This window comes from Peromyscus leucopus, chromosome 11, assembly GCF_004664715.2.
Source record: "Peromyscus leucopus breed LL Stock chromosome 11, UCI_PerLeu_2.1, whole genome shotgun sequence".
NCBI classification, from domain to species: Eukaryota; Metazoa; Chordata; class Mammalia; order Rodentia; family Cricetidae; genus Peromyscus; species Peromyscus leucopus.
In genome coordinates, this window is record NC_051072.1 from 14,184,691 (window position 1) to 14,206,486 (window position 21,796).

At 34.9% G+C, this 21,796-nt stretch overlaps 1 protein-coding gene across 1 annotated transcript in view; it reads right to left on the bottom strand.

Moving 5' to 3' along the window:
• Positions 1–2,205: 2,205 nt before the first annotated feature.
• LOC114697804 (cadherin-10) overlaps positions 2,206–21,796 on the bottom strand; it is a 59,012-nt gene continuing 39,421 nt past the window's right edge. Inside the window, exons 9-12 of the mRNA XM_028876153.2 lie at positions 15,975–16,096; positions 9,092–9,200; positions 5,447–5,698; positions 2,206–3,242 (exon numbers count right to left, since the gene is read on the bottom strand). Coding sequence (XP_028731986.1) covers positions 2,752–3,242; positions 5,447–5,698; positions 9,092–9,200; positions 15,975–16,096 — 974 coding nt within the window. The 3' untranslated portion in view covers positions 2,206–2,751. The remainder of the gene's footprint in view (positions 3,243–5,446; positions 5,699–9,091; positions 9,201–15,974; positions 16,097–21,796) is intronic.

The following is a 21,796-nucleotide window of genomic DNA, read 5'->3' on the forward strand; positions in this document are numbered from 1 at the left end:
TTTTGCTACAAGTAGAAACGATACTTGGTTAGCATTTTAATGCTCCAAAGTTCAGAAGTCATTTTTAAATTTCTAAATATATAAGTCATGGAAAAAAAGAGAACAGAATGATTCTGTTCCTAGAAAAGCTAATCATAAGACCTAGATAGTTTCTTATAAACTCAGTGGTTTTCATTACAATATAGTTTTCCCCATCTTTTAACTTTACAAGTGAAAGAAATACACAGTTATAAATAGAAGAATTATATATAATTTATTACATCTCTGGGTGTTAGAACATTCCTTGGTTTTTATAATAGATGCTCAATAAACAATTTATATTGAAGATATATATGGATGAAGAAATGAAAAACCTACATTGTTTCAGTTACATCAATAATATTTTGAGACAGTAGCCCCATTGACACCGAAAACTAATGTTGGAATAAAACTACATTCTGGCCATTCCATTGTGCAAGCACAATACCAGCAGGTGACTGAGAGACTAAAAATAGATTTTTATAACATATGTTCTCAATTTCATGGCTACCAAGAAATAACTTTAACATACCATCTTCATTAATAACAATATTGGTGGTCTGCTACTGACCAATTTCCCCACAACTGACAAATAAGCCTGCCCATCGATCCTACTAAAGACCATATCTGAAGTTAATTTTGGATATGCTAGAGATTACTGTCACAATTTCTGGTTTTTAAAGTAATGGATGACTAAGTAAATGCCAGAAAAATTTAGCATCACTTGACATTTCTGAATGAAGATAATTAAAAGTCTTCACATAAGAATTCCATTATAGACATAAGAATTACATTATTGATATCTAAGACTGAGACAAGGAACTACTTGTGTGGAAAAGGTAGAAATAATCCCAACAAAAATTTTATATTTAATTATGACCAATTTGAGACAGTTGGAGGCCTTTGTTTTTCTTTTTTTGTCAACTTATTCTTCTTTTAATGACTGATCTCTCCAGGAAACAGCATTTTATTCATTTCAAATCAGCACAAAAGGGAAAAGTTCTCTTTCTTAAACCTAGTCTCTTTTGGAAGCCAATGTATGATATACATTAGTGGGTTCTGTCAAATGAAGTGTTAATATCCAGCCTGAGGTGTCCTTTGCACTACTTGGCTGTGATTTTAATTGAGCCTCATGGGTTGTCTCTCTTTCATAATCAGACCATTAGACAAACAGAAGCATCAGTGGGTAGAGTAGTATGGGCCCTTTCAGCCTGGAAGCTAGAAAAAAGTCACCATCCAAAAAGACTGAAATAATTAGTTCTGCATTAAGGATATATCAACATAGCAGACAGACCTACTTAACTCATAGCATTTTCATTAATTAGCACATGAATCTTTGGTATTGTTTACAATATACTCAGCAGGGATTGTGACTTCCATATCTACTAATAAAGAATTCCATTTACAAATGAATCATGGCATCGGACTTGAACAACAGGTAATAATATTGCTCTCACCTCCAGAATTCTCAGTAACATTTGATGATCTACCACCAGCACTTTAAAGTTTGTTTTTCAACTTGTTCTTTTGCTGTCTATTAAGCCATTCTTACACAAAAAGGCTTTGTTACAATAATGTGTGATGCATGTCGGAAAGCTGACATAATTGTGAAACTGCATCTGAATGGAATATTCAGTGTTATTACTGTCAGTACTAGGCATTTTCAAAGTCACCATGGGAGGTAAATATAATTCCATTCAATGATTATTCCAGCCTGAGAACTGTCTGAACTCGTATTGTCTATAAACCTCAATAGCACAAATGTCATTCAAAAAAACGAGAAGATGTTTTATTCTTCCAGATGCTATTTTAGTAAATATGGGTGACAGGAAAACTCTGGACCACCAGTGTATTTAGCACAAGAGCCAGGAATGGCAATAATTTAAGTGTGATTGACTCTGCGACTTTAGGGGTTAGAGCACCATTTTTTGTAAATTTTTCAAATGATAAATTGTAAGTGGTTTATAATTGATGGATGCTTTTAGTATGAAAGTTTTGCACATATCACAGTGTAATGATTTATTGCAGAAGAGCAGTGCTTACCTGTGATATCTGTTTGGTCAAGGCTTTCAACATTGCTTATAAAGCGATTTTCTCTTCTCGTGTATTTAATTTGATTTGGTAACAAGATATTTAATTTATGGAGAAAGAATATGCTCCTAAGGAAAAGAAAAGCTAGAGACAAAGTAGTTGTAAAAACTGGTTTATTTTTTTAAAAATAAATACAAAAATATAAATATAAAACATTAGCAGATAGAATTTGATGAAATGAAATTGCACAAAGGCTTATATACCAGGCTGCATATCACACCTACAACACCACATGTACATTATTTTTTTTAACTTAATGTACAGAACAGGATATATCTTAAATGTTTTCTTTGCCTTTTCAAAGCTTCATTTGCAAGGGCAAGACGTGTATCTAACAGAAGCGGCTTGTTCATGAGGTTGCTTAAGGGAGGACTATCCTGATCAGGTTTCTTTTATTTACTATGATGGACAACATTGAATTTCCATAGCTTTGGCTCTTGGAAGTGATTAAATAAAATGTTGTATATATTCCATGAGACATCCTACAGGAAAGAATTAATATAATTAATGAACAAATTAAGAAATAAGTGGAAAACTTGTGCTGAGTGGCAGGAAAAAATTCTCCTGAATATCAAATATTGTGAAGTGGAGACAAGATCCGCAAAGTTACTTTTTCTCCTGGAGCAGAACTCTGATGCCAGGCTAAGCGTCTTTGTCGCTCTCTCCACCGCCATACATTTCTGCTAGTTTATTAAACCGAGGACCCCATTCTCGGAGGTAATCGTAGTTTTGGTCTCCCTCAGTGGTACCTGATTCTAATGAGCTCAGAGATTCAGCGATGGAGTCGTTTCCTTCATAGGCATAGGTAGCCAGTGAGTCGTAGGGAGGTGCGGTGGGGTCCAGGTCATGCTCTTTGAGCCGCTCGTTAATGAAATCCCGGACGTCCGTGTTATCCGGGGCTGTAGGAGTCCTCCGTGGTATAAACAACGTTTCAGGCATTATATCTCGCCGGAGCTTTTTCTCCTCAATAGCTGCAGGATTCCTCAGGGTGCCGATATCAAAGGCCTGGGTGTCCTCCTCTCCACCACCTTCATCGTTATAGCTCACAATGTTGTCTCTGATATCTTCCTTGGATAAGATCAGAGGCTCGGTCTTGCGTTGCCTTTTCAGAGCTGCAAAGAGGACTACTATAACTTGAACAAAGACAAGAAGATGCGTTAGAACTTCATCCCCAAAACTACCAATCCAGAACTCAAGCACTACACTGTGGGAAGGTGTTTATATCTTGCACAGGAAGCCAGAATTTGGGATGATTTTTGGACGTTTTCGTTCAGAGGCTGAGAAGGGTTTAGCTGGGATGGTTAGTATTATGGTGATATTTTAATTGTACTGAAATGTGATTTTATTCGTATGTTAATAAATAAAGTTGCCTGGGGGTCAGAGCTAATAACAAGCCATAGCAGAAACTGGGCGGTGGTGGTGCACGCCTTTAATTCCAGCTCTTGGGAGGCAGAGCTAGGCAGATCTCTGTGTGTTCAAGGATACAGCCAGCATGGAGACACACACCTTTAATCTAAATACCAACCATAGAAGACTTGGAGGTCTGTACAGACAGGCAGTGATGAGGTGGTCATGTGGTTGGGTTTACAACCAATGAGAAGGCAGAACAGAAAGTCTATATAAAGACAGATGGGAAGTAGCTCTCTTGCTGAAGAGGACAACAGCAGCGGTGAAGGGTAAGGTTTTTAGCTCTGACCTCTTGGGCTTTCATCTCTGCATTGGCTCTGTGTTTCTTATTTAACAAGAACGTTCATCTACATAGTATGGTGTTTCTGATTCATTTTTCCAACAATGTAGATTATTCCTTAACTATAGTGACTACTTGTTATTTATTTTTCGGAGAAATAAAGTATATTCCTGATAGTATGGAAAATATTATTTTTTGCATTAAATATTAAACTTATATGAAGGAATCATCTTTCAGTTAGCTCAGTGGTAGAGACTGCTCAAGGCTCTAGGGTCAAACACCGGCCCCAAAGAACTGACATAAAAAATTAGTCAAATTGAATTCCACTTTACTAAAAGGATATGATAGGCCCACACATTCTATCACTTCCTTACACAATTAGAGGAAGTGATGTTTATCACAAAATTGAGACTAATAATTTTAGTTCCACAGCTTTGCTGATGGATTTACACAGCGTTTTGCTAACTTTACCAAAAGGTGTTCATGATTGGGGAAAAGGTGACTCCATTGTTTAGAAAACATAAAATTTTGCTTATGATATTTCCCTTGGAAATTTATCCATGCCTTGTAAGAAAACTTCCTACAAAATTGTTAAATCAGATGAATTCAGATCCAAGAGTAAACTCATAGCACACTGAATTAACTCCAAAACACAATTGCAATCTTCACAGAAACTCATCTCACACAAGCAAATATGTACAACAAGAGACACATCACAAAAATGGTAGTCACGCACCTGTAGGAGAAAGTTATTGTGAATGCCACTGGTGGAGTTGCAGTTTTCTGTTTACTCTCCTTAGACATTTTGTTATTGATCATTTAAGATATTTGGAGAAAAATGTGAATTCATTCAAGTGGAAAATATAAGGAAAAACCTTAGTTCCTTAAATATCTCTATTTAGAAAATGTATTTAAAGCAGGTAGGAATCACTATTACTCGAAATGTACTTTGTTTTCTGTTATTTATATTTATTAACATTAAATGCTCTGGTTGTTTTTCTTATGTTTATAATTTGGGCTTTTGAGAAAAGCTCATTTTGCTCTTCCTTAGTTTACAAAAGACACACAAATTTGCACATATAGGGATCCCATCAAAAAATTAGAGACCATAATATAATAAGTAAAAGACCTATAAGGTAAAAAGAAAAAAGCACTCTGACAAAGCATTGAGACAAAAAAAAAAAAAAAAATCCCCTCAAACTTTAAAAATCCCATTGAGCCCCTTTTGTATTGGCCATCTATTCATAGGCTGGGGGCCTGTTCTTAAGTGTGATGGTTTTTATCCCTGGGGAGACTCTGTTGGAGAAAATAATTTTTCCTTTGTCAGCAATTATCAAGCAGAGATAGCCACCAGGTTAGGGATGGGGGCTTGTGTTACTATTATTGCTTTTATTTCATTTAGTATACTGTCATGAAAGACATTTTTGATGTATATTTTTAGGAATATTTGAATCTAATTCCCACAGATAGAGTCCCACTACTTCTGTTACTGTAAAGACTCCTTTAAGCATTATGTATTCTGATTGGATAAAATGTTTCTTGGTTAACAGATTTTCCCAGTTAATTTGCAGGAATCTTTAAACTTGAGGGGTGGTATGTTTTGATGCTAACCTTTCCCATTCACTAACACTGTTCTCTAACACTTCTTACCCAGCAGAATGATGATGCAGAGGAGAATGGCTATCAAAGCGCCAGTGCTGAGGCCGGCAGGGAGGAGCAGGGCTTCGGCACTGCAGGACTGCATGTTGCCCTGGCTGTCGCAGGCACACACTCGGATGGTCAGGGTACCGGTGCTGCTCTGAATTGGGTAGTCATTATCAGATATCACCACAGGCAAGAGATAGGTGCTTATTTCATGTCGGTTGAAGCCGTTCTTTCTGGTTAAAATTCTGGCAGTGTTATCTAAAACCAATGATAAATCATTACATACAGTTTGGAGCAGTCGATGTGTTTTAATGTGAACCATGGTTTTAAATAAGAAATCATCATCAGTTTATATCAATTGGGATTTTTTTGTATTCAATATGCACAACACAATCCAAACTAGGCAAGATATACTAGATACTATGGAGAACCTAGTGCTATGTATTACTCTTTAGTTTTTCATTTATTTTGAGAAAGGATCTTGCTTTGTAGCCCTGGCTGTACTTGACTAAGATCAGCTCCCCTGCTCACACTCTCAAGTACTGAGATTACAGATTGCAGCTCTATGCCCAGACTGCATAGATGATTAGGTTTCAAGTGATTGTCCCATAATGGTAAACATATAAATTCATTTTTGATGTTTGTACAGATGATAAATATTCTAGAGGCTAAAAAAATAAGTTTTTAATCAAGAAAAATAATCCTTTTGTTTAAATTTACACATGTCTGAATGTGTACTTTCACATGACAAAATATGTTGCAATAATTATAAAGAAAATACAGCTCAGTGTAAGCACATAAAATTATCAAGATGCATTAAGATTCAGATTTATGTTCATGTGTAGAACTTCCATGTAAAGCAGTGTCTAGGCCAGAATGTATGGAGAGCTCTGTATAGAATATTCTTTTTTTTAAATATTCTTGCTTTACATAGTAAAGTGGCACTTGGAATATATTTGATGACTTTTAGATTTATGGTTGATGTGGAGCAGATAGATGACTGGCTATATTACTGCAACTTCATTGGATATTGATCTTATTCTTTTAAATAAATGAATATTTCAAATAAAAAAGATTCAGATTTATAATCAAAGGTTAGAAAATATTGAATATTTCTGAACACTGCTTCCATCCATTAAAACAAAACCCTAAGAAATATTATATATAAATGAATATACATATATATATAAACAAATATATCACATATATGATTAATGAGCAACTTGCCATCACTGTTGGGGAGTGCCAAATCACATTTCAAAAAATGTAGAATTTTAACGAAGTTCACCATGCATTGGCCTCCTACTCTGCTAGTGAAGTTTTCCCTGATCTGATAAGTAACCCAATTCTCCTCAATGTGAGTTGTGAATGAAGGTACATGTCATTGCTTCTGGTCTCAAATCAGCAGCTTTTAGAAAACACTGCGTATGTTACTTTCTTTGAGTAAGTTAGTTTCTTTCTTTCTTTCTTTCTTTCTTTTTTTTTTTTTTTTTCCGTCAGATGGATTTAGTCTCGATTCTCAAAGGCTATCTGCAAGGCCAATAGAGAAACGCCGATCAATCAGTTGTAAGTGAAACAAACGGGACAGAGGAAGAAAGTGGCGCTTGCTTCCTGGTTCAGTGGCTGAATCTAAAACAAGTGCTCTCTACATTATCAGGGAAATGTTAACTACGTCAGGAAAGCGGAAGTTTGAAATAATAGAAACATAGGAGCAAATCTGAAAAAGGTACCTCTCAAGCTTTAATATCTAAGATAAAAAGTGCGGACGTGGGCATTTTGAGAATCTTCTTGTCTAGGTGTCTTTTTGTGAATTTTAAATCTTAATTTTGTAATACTTTTGCCACATGTAAGTACCAAAATGAATTTTTATTTTAAAATACCTCTTATGCTTTAAATTTTATGGAAGAATTAGATATAAAAAATTATGATATATGTATTTAACTTACCACAGAAATAAATTAATTTCAAAAGGATTGGTATCATTAAATAAGATATTTAAGATGAACATGTGAATAAACATGAGGAAACATTCACAAAAAGCATATCCTTTAGTTACTTTCTGTATAATTGCAGTTCCTTTAAACTTTCACCCCAAAACAGAAAACAATGGCATATATAAATTAGACCAAATATTCCACCAAATTAAATGGAATGCAAGTCAATGAGCTCTTCAGGTTGGTATTTGTATATGTTTGTTCCTTGCTTTGAGTAATTTATATAGGTTCAAGAATTATTTCTAGTAAAACAAAATCACAACCTATGTCAAAGATTAACTAAGGTGAGTCTTAAGTGGTTTCTTCGGGACCTTTGAAAGTAGTGCTATGATAGTACCAATCCTAATCTACCTCAGTTTTTAACATCTAGTGCTCAGCTTCAGAGCAAAAGAATCAAAATTAAGTAAACCCAGAAACAGATATTGTCAATTTAGTACTGAGGATTCAATTCAGACAGCTGTAATCTGAAGTCTATGTTCAGGTTGCTAGGTTCAGCAAATTGAAATTATACTGGATGTTGTTCATCTGAAATTCCGACTCAGCTCAACATTCTGTATATCGACTGCCAAGTCTATGTTACTCTTTTCTAATCCAATTACTCTTATGTGTCTACAGTGACAGAAAACAAGGACATTTCAAATCTTAAAATTTAGTGAAAGCACATGTCTCAAATGGATAACTTTTCTTTGTCTCATTTATGTGAACATTCTACTGGATGCAATCTCTTGGTGAGTAGCTAGTGTGATGTAAAATGGTCAAATGTCTTAAGCTTTTTTTTTAATGACACATGAAAACCACCTTGAGGAAATACAGCCACTTGGCCTTGCTAACACTTCTCAGACACTGTGAAGATAGTACTGTATATTTGCTAGTGTGGTTACAAGATTTACTTGAAATACATCTGCAGACATGGTAAAGCAAATATATCTTCTACCAACATGAGCTAAGGTATGATATATATAAAATATAGATGAGTCCTAATAACACACATATACACACACTCATGTGTCTGTGTGGGCATGCGTATACTCTACAGTAGAACAGTTCTCATGATGCATATTTATCAACATTTTAATAATAGTCATTTTCACAATGTTTATGTAAAATACTTTCTGCCTTTTATGGGAACAAAAATAACTTCAGAGAGATACTATTTGTATTTTACAAAGGACAATAGCATGCTTGTCACTATAACAAGGAATATGCAGATGCTTTTGGAAGATTTCATGGCTTTTTCTCCTTCCCCACTATTTCCTTTACGCCTAGCTGCCTCTAGTATTTCTGCTACCATGATGTCCCAACAAAGTTTGTGTAATAAAAGCATAGAACCTTTCTTTCCTACAGCCATTCACGTTTTATCATGTTTATAATATCAACTAATTATTCGCAGCCATTCTAATCATTTCAACATTTAGTCTTTCTCTGAACACCCACAGTTTTATAACGTATTTTACTATTTTAAATTTAAGAGAGTATATAAACTCAAACAGGATATTATAGTAATACATTACTACAAATGGAGATGAACAGGCTTTTATGCTTACATCATTAAGTTGATATGAAGCATAAATAAATGAATTGTTATATTGCAATAATTACATTGGGGGTAAATTCCCAATGACATTATATTAGATATGAAAAAGAGTTCAAAAATGACCTTCATTATCCTGTACTGTGAAGTTAGAATTAACAGCGGCCAAACTGAAGAAAAACTTCTGTCCACCTAAGGGATCATCTTTGTCAACTGCACTTATGGTCTGTATCAGCTGCAGGAAAGAGAACATCACAATCATCACAGGTCTGCTGGTAGAATAGGGATCACATTTTGACACATACTATAAATAGCATTACACAGACTGAGCAGGTTGTACTTAAGCACACACACACACACACACACACACACACACAGAGAGAGAGAGAGAGAGAGAGAGAGAGAGAGAGAGAGTGAGAGAGCTGCAAGTAGTGACAATTAATGTAAAAAGATTCCATGAACTTTTTTTTTTGGTTTTTTTCGAGGCAGGGTTTCTCTGTGTAGCTTTGTGCCTTTCCTGGAGCTCGCTCTGTAGACCACCTGGCCTCGGAACTCACAAACATCCACCAGCCTCTGCCTCCCGAGTGAGTGCTGGGATTAAAGGTGTGTGCCACTACTGCCTGGCTTCCATGAACTTTTTTTTTTTTTTTTTTTTTTTTTTTTTTTTGGTTTTTCGAGACAGGGTTTCTCTGTGTAGCTTTGCGCCTTTCCTGGAGCTCACTTGGTAGCCCAGGCTGGCCTCGAACTCACAGCGATCCACCTGGCTCTGCCTCCCGAGTGCTGGGATTAAAGGCGTGCGCCACCAACGCCATGAACTTTTGAAAGAACAAGTAGAGGTAAGATTTCGGAAGGAAGAAAGGGATAGGGGAAAGACATGATTAGAGTATAATCTCAAAAACAAAAGACACAAAACTTTTAGAAGTAAATTGATTTTGATCCTCATGCACATATATTTCAGTAACCTCAATTTTTAATGATTGCTTTTGTGAAAGCTTACCTAATGTCTTTCAAAATGCCATGTGACATTATTTCATTATTTGAGGTTTTCAAACAAATTTTAGGAAGTGCTTGCCTTTTTTTTTTTTTTTTTTTTTTTTTTTTTTTTCGGACAGCTTTATTATAAAGGAAAGGGGGCAGGCAGAGAGAGAGGTGAGCCGATGGCCGGGAGCAGAACAGAGAGCAGGGAGCAGAGAGAGGGAACAGAGAGGGGAAGTACTTGCATTAACTGGGTTATTTAATGTAAGTTAAAGCAATGATCTAGAAGAGTTCACCCAGTTTAGAAACTTATTGTGTGGTAGGTTTTGCCTTGCCAAAAGAACTATGAAAATATTAAAATGAAATAGAAATTTTACAGCTGGGTGTGGTGGCATTCAGGAGGCAGAGGCAGGTGGATATCCGTGTGTTGGAGGCCATCCTGGTCTATAAAGAGAGTTTCAGAACAACAAAGACTGTCTCAAAAAACAACAACAATTTTTTTTTAAAAAAAGAAATAGAAACTTTATAGGTAATAAATGGTTTTTCCAAAGAAACTCTTATAATTAAAAAGAAAAAGAGCCGGGCGGTGGTGGCGCATGCCTTTAATCCCAGCACTTGGGAGGCAGAGCCAGGTGGATCTCTGTGAGTTCGAGGCCAGCCTGGGCTACCAAGTGAGTTCCAGGAAAGGCGCAAAGCTACACAGAGAAACCCTGTCTTGAAAAATCAAAAAAAAAAAAAAAAAAAAAAGAAAAGATTATCCACTTCATTTACAAATATAGTTTCAGACTGAATGTATCCATACCATAGAGGAATGGCTTTTTTAAGGATCAACTTTGATTTAAAAAAAACAGACATTTTTAAGCCACTCTCTAGGGGCTAGAGAGATGGGCCATGGATTAAGAGCACTTGCTGCTCATCCAGAGAACCTGCAGCTCACAAACATCTGTAATTTCAGCTCCAAGGGATGTGACACCCACTTTTAATTCTGTGGGCACTGAAACACATATGGCATGCAAACACACACACACACACACACACACACACACACACACACACACACACGTAAAAAACAAATGCATTAAATGAAAAAAGAAACTTTCTGCTTTTGAAGTTGAAAACGTAGTAGCATATCTTGTTTTAGACATCTGTCACCTTCATTATGTGACAGGGCATCAGGGACAGATATGTATATCTAGAACATTCTAGATGGATGTGCTCTTGATTATATTCCATTTACATGCATAATGTTTTAAGAAATTAATTTTAGGAAAATATCAAAAGCTTACATTCGTTAATGCTTGTATAACCATTCAAACTTATGCTTAGTTAGAAGAATATACTTTTAAAACATTAGTTTATCATTGTATGTATACTTGGTAAAAAAATTCTTGAGTTTCTGTTGATTTAGCAAGGAATTTTAAGCTTAAAACATTATGTAAAATGATTAGGACCACGAGCAAATTATTATCACATTATATAAAATTACTTTCCTTCAAAATATGTTATAACAATAACAGTAAAAATAGCCTACTTATTGTAATTCTAATTATTTATTTCAAAGCAATTCAAGAAATTTAATTAAACCACACAAAGTAATATATTATTTTCTAGAAATAATGAACAAGAATAATCATTTAAGTGTTATTATTTTAAAACAGTATTAAATCATGAATGACTAAATATTTATTATAATAAGAATAATAAGAATAAAGAGAAACAAATTAAAATAGAATAAAATATAGAACAGATAATTGAATACATTCAAGATAAAATGTACAAATAATGGTAACAGGCAGGTGGTCCTTAAAAGTAATTAATTCATCTGTTTCTTCTTGCCTAACTTTCCTTTTTCAATCATGTTTTGAAATTTTTCATTTTAAATTTGTGATTCATTAGTGTATTGAAGAAGAAATAAATGCCATAATGAAATAATAGAAGAATAAAGACCAATGGAAATTCTTAGTCACTAAGATTAAGGTTACTACAAAAAGACACTAATATATATAAATATTATATATATTATTTATATATACTTTATATATAATATATAAATATATATTAGTAATATAAAAGTAGAACTAATGATCCTTTAAAGAAAAATTATAAGATCTCAAAATAATATTTGTAACTGTGATTTCAAGTTAAAGTTCCAGTCCATTGTTATAGAATAAAATAATATATTTTTGAGGACCAATGTCCACTTAATTTTATGTGTGTATAGCACATTATGAAATTTACATGACATCTTCAAATGAAATGTATATATTGATTAAAGGGTGTAGCACCAATAAATTAATTATTAGAAGTTAACTGAATGATTGTGTTATAGAAAGCAATATGCTAGTATTAAAGGGATAATGAATGAAATTTCCACAGCTGAATCTCTATCATTCTAGAATACAAGCTCATGACCAAAATAAAAATTAGATTTCCTCTGGCTCACCAAGGACTCACTATTTTATTTCATCTTAATGCTATAAAAAGAAAACAAAGAAACAAAAACAACAACAACAAAAAAAAAAAAACAAAAAAAAAACCAAAAAACCCAAAAGCCCAGACCGAGTGCTCTTGAATATTTATCCCAAGTATGAGAAGGAAAACATACAGTGAACATGCTACAACCTCAAGGCTGTTTTAATGATCCTAATATAATGAAGCATGTGTGGGATGTTGGGTGGATTCTTAGATGCACAAAGAAAATATTTAACTTTTTCTGTGAGGAGACAAGTATTTCTTGATGAAAAATGTTCCTTTGCTCTGGTCAAACACATCATTCCTGGTTGTGAGAGATAAACCTGAACACTGCTCTTTGGATAACGTACATGGCATACTTTGGGTCTGACAAAGCCTGGGCTGCCTCTTGACATGTGATGTCGGTTTTAAATAATTTTGTTTGATAACATCCATAGATACTGAAGTAAATATAAACATCACTTTCCCTGGAAAGGAGACTCCTTCAAATAGATTCTTTGAGATGTAAATGCCTATTTGCTGCCTTGGACATGAAAATATACTCCCCAAACTGAAGGAGAGCACATGAGTTTTCAAAATGGATAAGAAAAGAGCCAACTCTCCTTACTCTGAAAGACCTTTATTTTTTTTTTTTTTGAAGGGTGTGTGACATTAGTAGCCCAATTAGGTGCACAAGAAGGCAATTAGCTTCATATCAGTGGCAAGCTGCATCCTTCCTGAAGGAAATGCCCCTTTCTTAAACCAAGGAACTGACAAGACCAAGGAAAGGGATGTAAAGGAAAATGTGGTGGCTTGCAGTTTTATTTCTGACTCACCCATTTGTCCACACACCAAATGAGTGGGATTATACCCCATGCTGTAGATCTAAGTGTTACTTAAAGAACACTTAAATTATAGGGCTCCTGTTTAGGTACTTAATAAATAGCTCAAGTATACCCAGAAGACCTAGCACTCTATTTTTCTAGGATCTGGGGAGACCTAACATGTAAGCAGATTTCAACCAGGGCTTAGTGAGGAAGTTTAGTGAATAACCACATTGTCTTACTTGGATGCCATGACTTTTGATTCTGAATCCAATCCCCTCCCACTTCCTACATGATTTTGGTTTTTGAGAAACGACATGCAGCCCAGGCTGTCCTTGAGCACACTATCTATGTAGGTGGGGGAACTTTGAACTCCTGATGCCACTGTCTCAGTCTCCCAAGTGCTGGGAATACTGACACACACCAACAGATTCTGCTAGTGATTTCACATATAAAAGCTTTGTTTACACAAAAACATGTCTCATGCAGTCAGACTAAAACAAGCTAGTCTGAATGAAAAGAGTTAACTTGGATATATGTGCACAAGTGGCCAGTTAGGGAGAAATTAATCAGAGCCTTCATATTAAGGTTGCTAAGATTTGGTAAATGCTTTTTAAAGCAATTATTTTATTTTCCACCATTAACTATTTTTAAATATCCAGAAAGTCTTGAGACATGTGTGGGTTAGCTACAGTGAACAAGAGAAGAAGCAGAAGAAAATATGCATCATCATTTTGAATAATTTGAATACATCAGTATATCAGTATTTATGCCTCAACTGGTCTGAAAGATATCTCTTTAAAAATCAAATTGAATAATCATGGAGGGGGCAATGCCTACAGCAGTGGCAAAGTGGATAATTTACTATGTGCAGAAAAGATTTCAGCAAATCATTCTGGGCCTATAGGCCAAGGACTGGATGGAATGGTATTTTTAGGATAGGCATTACTTCATTAAAAAAGTTAGAAGCACCTAAGTTATTTAAATATTCAGAAATAAACATTTCCATAACATTTCAAGTAAAAAAAATATCCAATTGCAGTAATTTTATCCTTTCAAACAATAGACAAGCTATTGAATTCTCATTAGAATATTCACAAGAAGAACTGGAGTTATTGGACAATGCAATTTGCATAAAAATATAGCAATGGCATTGATGTTTATAAAAGCATTAAATGATGTCAAAACACGACATGGTTTCTCAATGGCTTCTCTATCTCTAATAAAATAGTTTTGATTCCCAATTATTATTTATAATATGCAGCTTCCTTCTGTGAAGATAGCACTCAAGCCAATTAAGAGCATTTCTCTCAGCCATGTATGCTGGAGCTTTTCAAACAACAAAATGAGTCCACTGAGGAAATGATTTAAATAATTCCAAACAAAGCTGATGTAGGAAGAATGTTTCAAAGGACGAAAATGAAGTCATTAAGCATTTTATGTGTCGCTACACCAAGGAAAAACACAGGGAATCCAGAACAATGGATGAGGCTGCCTTACTTCAAAACATGGTCACGTATAACCCAACACTGACTGAGTGTTTCAGTGATCCTGTGCACTTGTCTCTGTATTTCCACAGTCTCACGGTCACCATTCTGTAGCAATGGAGATATTCTAAGGAGATATTTGGGTCGTACACTTATGCTATTAGACTACTGAACGAGAAGTCACCAAGAAATTGGAAATTTCCCAGGCATCTCATGCTGGAGAAGAAAAGGTTGAAACCAGGTGCTAGTCACAGGAGAAACTTGTCTCCCCAAATGAATTCACATAATTTGGACAACCACACAGACCAAATCACAGGAGAAACTGGAACTGAAACAAGATAGTGTCAATGATGTGGAGGGCCACGCTTGACTGGTACTTCTTTGTTATACATATTCAGTGAAATTTGTTTAATCAAAACCTCATGTTAGGACCTCAACAATGGACCAGTTGGGCATCATTGGCCCTTTTGTATTTGCTTTTCTGTCCAACCTGGCCATGCTGAATAAACCCTGTTTTTGTTTTTTTGCCTTTCACTCTTATATGCCTATTTAGTTGCTTTTTTGAGAATGGGTAGCAGAGACCATCTGACTAGAGCTGTCAGGAAGCAAGCTCTGACCATAAAAACTGTATTATGCCGGACATGGTGATGCATGCATCAAAGCACTCAGAAGGCAGAGGCAAGCAGATGTCTGTGAGTTTGAGGCCAGCCTGGTCTACAAAGTGAGTTCCAAGATAACCAAGACTGTTGCACAGAGAAAACCTGCCTTGAAAAACCAAAATAAATAAATAAATAAACAAATAAAGTAAAAAGAATAGATAGATAGATAGATAGATAGATAGATAGATAGAGATTAAAAACTGTACTAATACCATCCTCTATTTCTCTAAAGGGTTGCTAATATAGAGCCAATGTCATGGAGCAGATTCTGTTTTTTTTTGCTCTTGATTTGTAGTTTTAAATTTTAAAGCTATTTCCCACACCTCAATTTTATGGGAGAGACAATGTCTTATTATTTTATTATTTTAATTATATTATTGTAGAATAAGATGTCATTATTATTTTCTTGCATTACAACTTTGGAAAGGAATTGAGAAATCTGACCTATTAAAATACTTTCAACTTTATAAACACCAACCACTTTCTAAACTTTTAATGAGAATATAAAGAAGTGTTCCTAACTCTGGTTGTCTCATCTTTTCCAAGATTTTGACAAAAACACATTTTGCACACAACCGAAAGCATCCTGAACTGGAGTTGCACAGCTGCTCACCTGTCCGGGTCTGGCATTTTCGCATACAAATGTGTCATAAAACACGGCAAATTGTGGAGCATTGTCATTAACGTCCAAGATCCTCACAAAAACAGACACTCGAGTGGTCTCTTTAGGATTGTCTAGAAAGAGGAAAGGAAAACAGTGTTTAGGAAAACAGAGTTGTGTGCAGGATTCAATTTAGATAGGTATCTTGTGGACATTAAGTGCTCACATACAAATAAACATCATATCCACTTTCCTGATATAATGAACAAAGGCAATAAAGAAAATTACTGCAGAGCCTAGTTAGGTAGTCATGAATTCTGTTATTATTGGGCACAAGAGTACTACTATTATTTTGAGAATTACTTTTAAAAGTACAATGCAGTGTAATTGAGTTCATATTCTATGTGTGTCCCTAATGTCCAATGATGAGATTGTATTATATAATTATTTATTACATCCTTGCTATATATGGCCATGTTACTTAATTTTTAACCACCTTTTTATTTTTTTATTTTAGATTCTTCTCATAAAATTCATCCCAACTACAGTTTTTTCCCTTTAATGAAAGAGAAACACTTTCAAATAGATTAAATACTTGGCCAAGATCACAAACTCCTAATACCCATCACTTTGATACTTCTATAATGAAAACATTTTCTAATATCTATTGGAAACTGGACTACATACCTACTGACTTAACACATTTATTAGAAAAAAATAATGAAATACCATCCTTCAGATATTTCATTGACATATTCTCTTATGAAACCATTAACAGAATTTTATTATTTTAATTAATTTTATTCATTTACCTTATGTACATTTGTGTCTATATTTATGTTCGTAAGAATGCCACAAGGTATGTAGTAAAGAGAAGATAACTGTGGTATCCAGTTCTTCCTTCCCACTCTGTGGGACCCAGAGATTGAACTATGGTCATCAGGCTTGGTACTAAGTGTCTTTTCCTACTGAGGCATCACACTGGCTCCAAGAGTGACTTTGTGTATCAATTTATTCTATCTAAACCAGCCCTTAAACAAAACAGCATATTCACCATGTCTGTTTTGTTAAACATGGTGAAATTAAGAGTATCAAATTTGTTAGGAAGAAAGATAAAATTTTTAATATTTTTATTGATGAATGAAATTTTAAAACATGTCTATTTATCTTGGCTTTAGTATAATCCTTGTATTTTTCATAATGCCATTATGTCTGCCATGTATATTCTAGGCAGTCCTGATAGCTGAATGGTTTACATTATGGATTCAAGTTAGAGTCATTCAGAATTCATAACACCGTTTATATGAACACAGTTAAACTTGCATGCAAATGTGGCCAGCCACAAGCTGAAAAGCCATGTTCAAATATGTCTGTACTTCATGTTTAAGGCAGTACTATTCACAAGAATCAAGAAATGTAATATGTCCATCAAATTAGGCATGGGGGGGGGAGAAAATGAGGTATATAAACACAACAGATGATAGAATGATAAGCAGAATGAAATTAGTCACTAAGAGAATATGGATGAAGCTGAAAATTGTAAAGCAAGTATACACAGGTACTACATGACTGAAGTCATATATTGAGTCAAAACATTGAAGAATCATGGTGGTTTTCAGAAGTATTGGAGAGTAGGGGATGGAGGAAGGATAAGCAGGATTGATTAATACAATTTAAGATACAGGTATATTCTAGTGTGCTATTCCACAGTAAGGATATTACAGAAATAAGAAAACAGTATACTTTCAAAATCAAGAATGTTAAAAGTTCATAATAAAGAAAATTATCAAATGCCCTACATACACATATAAAAGAGTACACAGTAATATTAATATGTGAAATTCATGCTTTTGTGTATTAATAAAATAATAAAAATTTAAGAGAAGATTAGACAGTCTAAAAATGAAATGAAGAAATAAGGTTTAGCACCATTGTTAAATATCTGGTTAAAATGATTATGAATACCATTACTTATTCTACTGATACTTATCATTTTTTCCTAATATTTTTCTTTGTGTTTTACAAATACAAAAACAAAAAAAATTCAATGAAAATATTACAATTTGAAAGAGTTTACCACCCTTTCTATATAACTGTATTTTTAATAAATTAATGAGCCTACACAACGAAGAGCTGGTTTCTTATCTAGTGGATCATAAGCCTAGTAGCCTATAAAGGAGAGGCTACAGGGTTCTATATAATTTGAAGTATAATTACCTTCTCTTCTTTTCACAAAAAGAAAAGATCATCTTAATTTTGCCATCTTTTTAGTCTTGCCCATTTCTTTTTAGCTCACATGCATGCAGTTAGAAAAATTTATTTTAGGAGTTTTCAAACTCTTAATGCATACAATACACCTGTAAGTGCATTGTAGAGTTGAGAATTTTGGCCTCAGAGTCAAGTGAGCTGTGTTGACTCTCAAGTTCAACACTCACATATTTTGACTTTAGTCAGTATATGCACTCCAGCTCTCTTTTTCCTCAGTTCATAAAAAAATATCAAGTAGAACTTCCCATCTCACAGGAGTTCTTTGGAAAATTAGATAAGAAACTTTTTAACAAAGCATCAATTTTGAGATTAGACCTCAAGATATGTTAAATATTCCCATGAGATCATCGTTATGATCATTGACATACCTTAATTTCCTTTTGTTACTTTTTGTGCTAATTTTCCTCTCAATAAAATATACAAAATAAAAAGATATGAACAGTGCTAATAGTTTCCCTCCATTTACATGGATCCGATGAGTACATAGGCAAGAAGTAGATAAAAAGAAATGAAACAGAACAGAACAAACAAAAAAAGGAAAAAATGCTATTCTTCAGTGTTCCTAATATTTGGCTAATACTTAGAGGTAGGTATATCCAGCTATGAATGGACCCTTACCTCCCTAGTTACTGGTTCATATGGAGAAGAATGGAAAGGTACGTTTCTAGATTATACTCTTCTACCTACTGATAGAGTGAGACATATGCAAAATACTCATTTTTATTATTCTTGAAACGGACTTAATTTATATTGGAAGTTCCAATTCCTAATTATGAAAGTGGAGTCAAAAGGGCCAAAAAAGTTTCATAGGTAAGAAACTGCTTTGTGAGATCCTTCTCTAGCACAATAGGAAGATTCTTCAACCTCTTTCCGAATAACTCAAGGTTCTTTGAATCAAAAGCTAAATCCACAGGGATGAATGTGCTTTATAAAGAATAAGGCCTGGAGTCATCTATTCAGAAAACAGTGCTTACACTAATCTTTTTTGCTGGCAGATGCTACAGCTTATGTATAAATAAAAGTATAAAGCATTCCAAGGAAGAATTATACTGAATAGCAGCTGACTTATATTTACCACCTGAATTTCCCTGAGAATCCTTCAGGGAAACTGTAGTAATACAAGGAAGCATGAGCAATAAAGGCTTTCAGGATGTATGTCCTCAAGTAAGGCCATTCCCATGCATGCATAAGCTTTTCCAATCAGCCCAAAAGAGGCAAGCTTGAATTATTCTCTTAAAACTTGGGGCTTTCAAAAGATGTAACTTCTCTGCATGCATTGAACAATGTTTTCTCATTATGTATGATATATGACATATGCATATATACATGCAATATGATCAGTTTTTAGATGTAATTATAGGAACTCCTTGGCTTCCTGTGTATTCTAAGATCTCAAGTTTATTATGAAGTCACTGATTGTGGCATTAATTTTAGAGTTTTGCATTTTCCACCTGGCATTTTAAAACGGGGAAAAAAATCATGCCACGCTATAATGCACTGAATAATTACCTAAGGCAGACCGCACTTGTCACATGATGTGACTTTTGCTGTGCAATGTGGAATTAAACTGTTAGAGGCGGACCTGGAAACACATTGGGAAGAGGTTCATTTACACATGCCTCTGTCCTGCTCAGGGCTTCGTGAGGGACACACTTACCATCAAACCAGTGTTTAAAGTTTAGTGAAACAATTCCCTGTATGTGCTTTTCTTCCACCCTCATTGCACTGAATGCCCAGAACAGCATAATGGGACCCTGGCTACATGTGGTTGGCAGGTGGGCATTTCTAGCACTCATTCCGCAGATTGATTTCACTTAAGGGCAAGAATAGGCTTAGCTCTTAAGAAGTAATTGGCTAAGCTTTTTGCAGAATCATAATTACTTCAACTAGCTTTAGAAGTTAAATTTCTCAAAGTATCTGAAATAGAAAATGCAATTCGAAGCTCAGTGAGCTCGAATAAGGATCTTGAGCTGAGCAGACAGCACAAACAATCAGATTCCAGAAGCTCCAAATTGGATCTCATTAGATACAGGAGAAGACAGAGAAATGGAAGTGTTCCTTATAGGAGAAAATATGTTTTTAAATTGATAGCCTCAAGAGATACCACCATTTATAACTCCCTAAACAAAGCATGATCATTGGGGAAGGAAGAAGTGAATCTCTATTTCGACCCCAGCTAGAATGATAAAGCTTAATCCATTATTTTAGTTGGAAGTTTTGAATGGTGAACTGACAAGACTACTTGCAAAGTTCTGTGATCCTGGGAGACTGGGATCTGGTTTTCGTCTGCAATAGTTGCTTCCCATAATGGCTGTGTGTAGACTCAGTATTACATGTATAGAATTTGGAGGCAGTTTCTCACCATGGCTCAGCTGAAAGTTAAAGCTTCTTGTAAAAAGTTTACAGGGCTGTTCTGCCTTATAATTGGTTCAGCAAGAGGTTTGGCACTGTGAGGTTTTTACGAGCATGGGTATGTGACTGTTCCAGTTTCTTTATGAGGTAACAGACTACACATTTGATGTAAGGCTCTGTTGCCACCGTCTCAAATTTCTTAATGGTTTTTGTCTCTTTTTTTTTCTGTAGGATTTGCTCATGCTCTTGTTCTTTGAGGCAGGATCTCCCTGATATCACTCTGATTTATCCTTCTTGCCTTCTGAGTGCTGGAACTATAGGCAAGTGCTGTCACATCTGGACCCATAATGATTTTCAACAGTCCACTAAAGAATGACAGGGGCATCCATAATGATGCAGTCCTCTCTGGGAACAATATCTACTGCAGTTTTACAAATATATTGTTCTCAGACTTTAACTTCTCATTTTCTAATTGGATGAACTATTGATTTTTTTTAAAAGCATGCATAGAATGAAGTGTTAGATCTAGAAATCAAATAATGAATTTTATGCCTAGTTTACTGCTTCTGGCATTGTGACTTTTTAAAATTACAAAAATCTCCAAGGACCAGGATCTTCAATAAGATGAGGTTAATAAAAAAATTAGCAAGAGGAATTCTAACTTAATGTCCTTAAGAACAATCCATGTCTCCACGCTGCCTTGCTGTGGGCATGTGAGCTCCCAGCTTTCTGCTTACTAATTTTAGCTCTGCTATACCAGGTTGCATGAGGGAAATAAACATGTTGTAAGATTATCCTTGGACTTTATAACATGAATGAGAAACACCCAGCACTAGATTTTTCTGGACAGGGAAATGCAGTGCCCAACTTCATCATATCACCAGCTTGCTTTTTCCTCTACCTAGACCTAACTTCCCACAGAGCTATGAATCCAACCCAGGACTAATTTCACCAAAGACAAATTACTAGAGGAAGTTATTAAGAAGGCCATCACTGCTGAGTAGTACTCCATTGTGTATATATACCACATTTTTTTAATCCATTCTTCAGTTGAGGGGCATCTCAGTTGTTTCCAGGTTCTGGCTATTATGAATAATGCTGCTATGAACATAGCTGAGCATGTGTCCTTGTAGTATGATTGAGTATTCCTTTGGTATATGCCCAAGAGTGATATAACTAGGTCTTGAGATAGATTGATTCCCAATTTTCTGAGA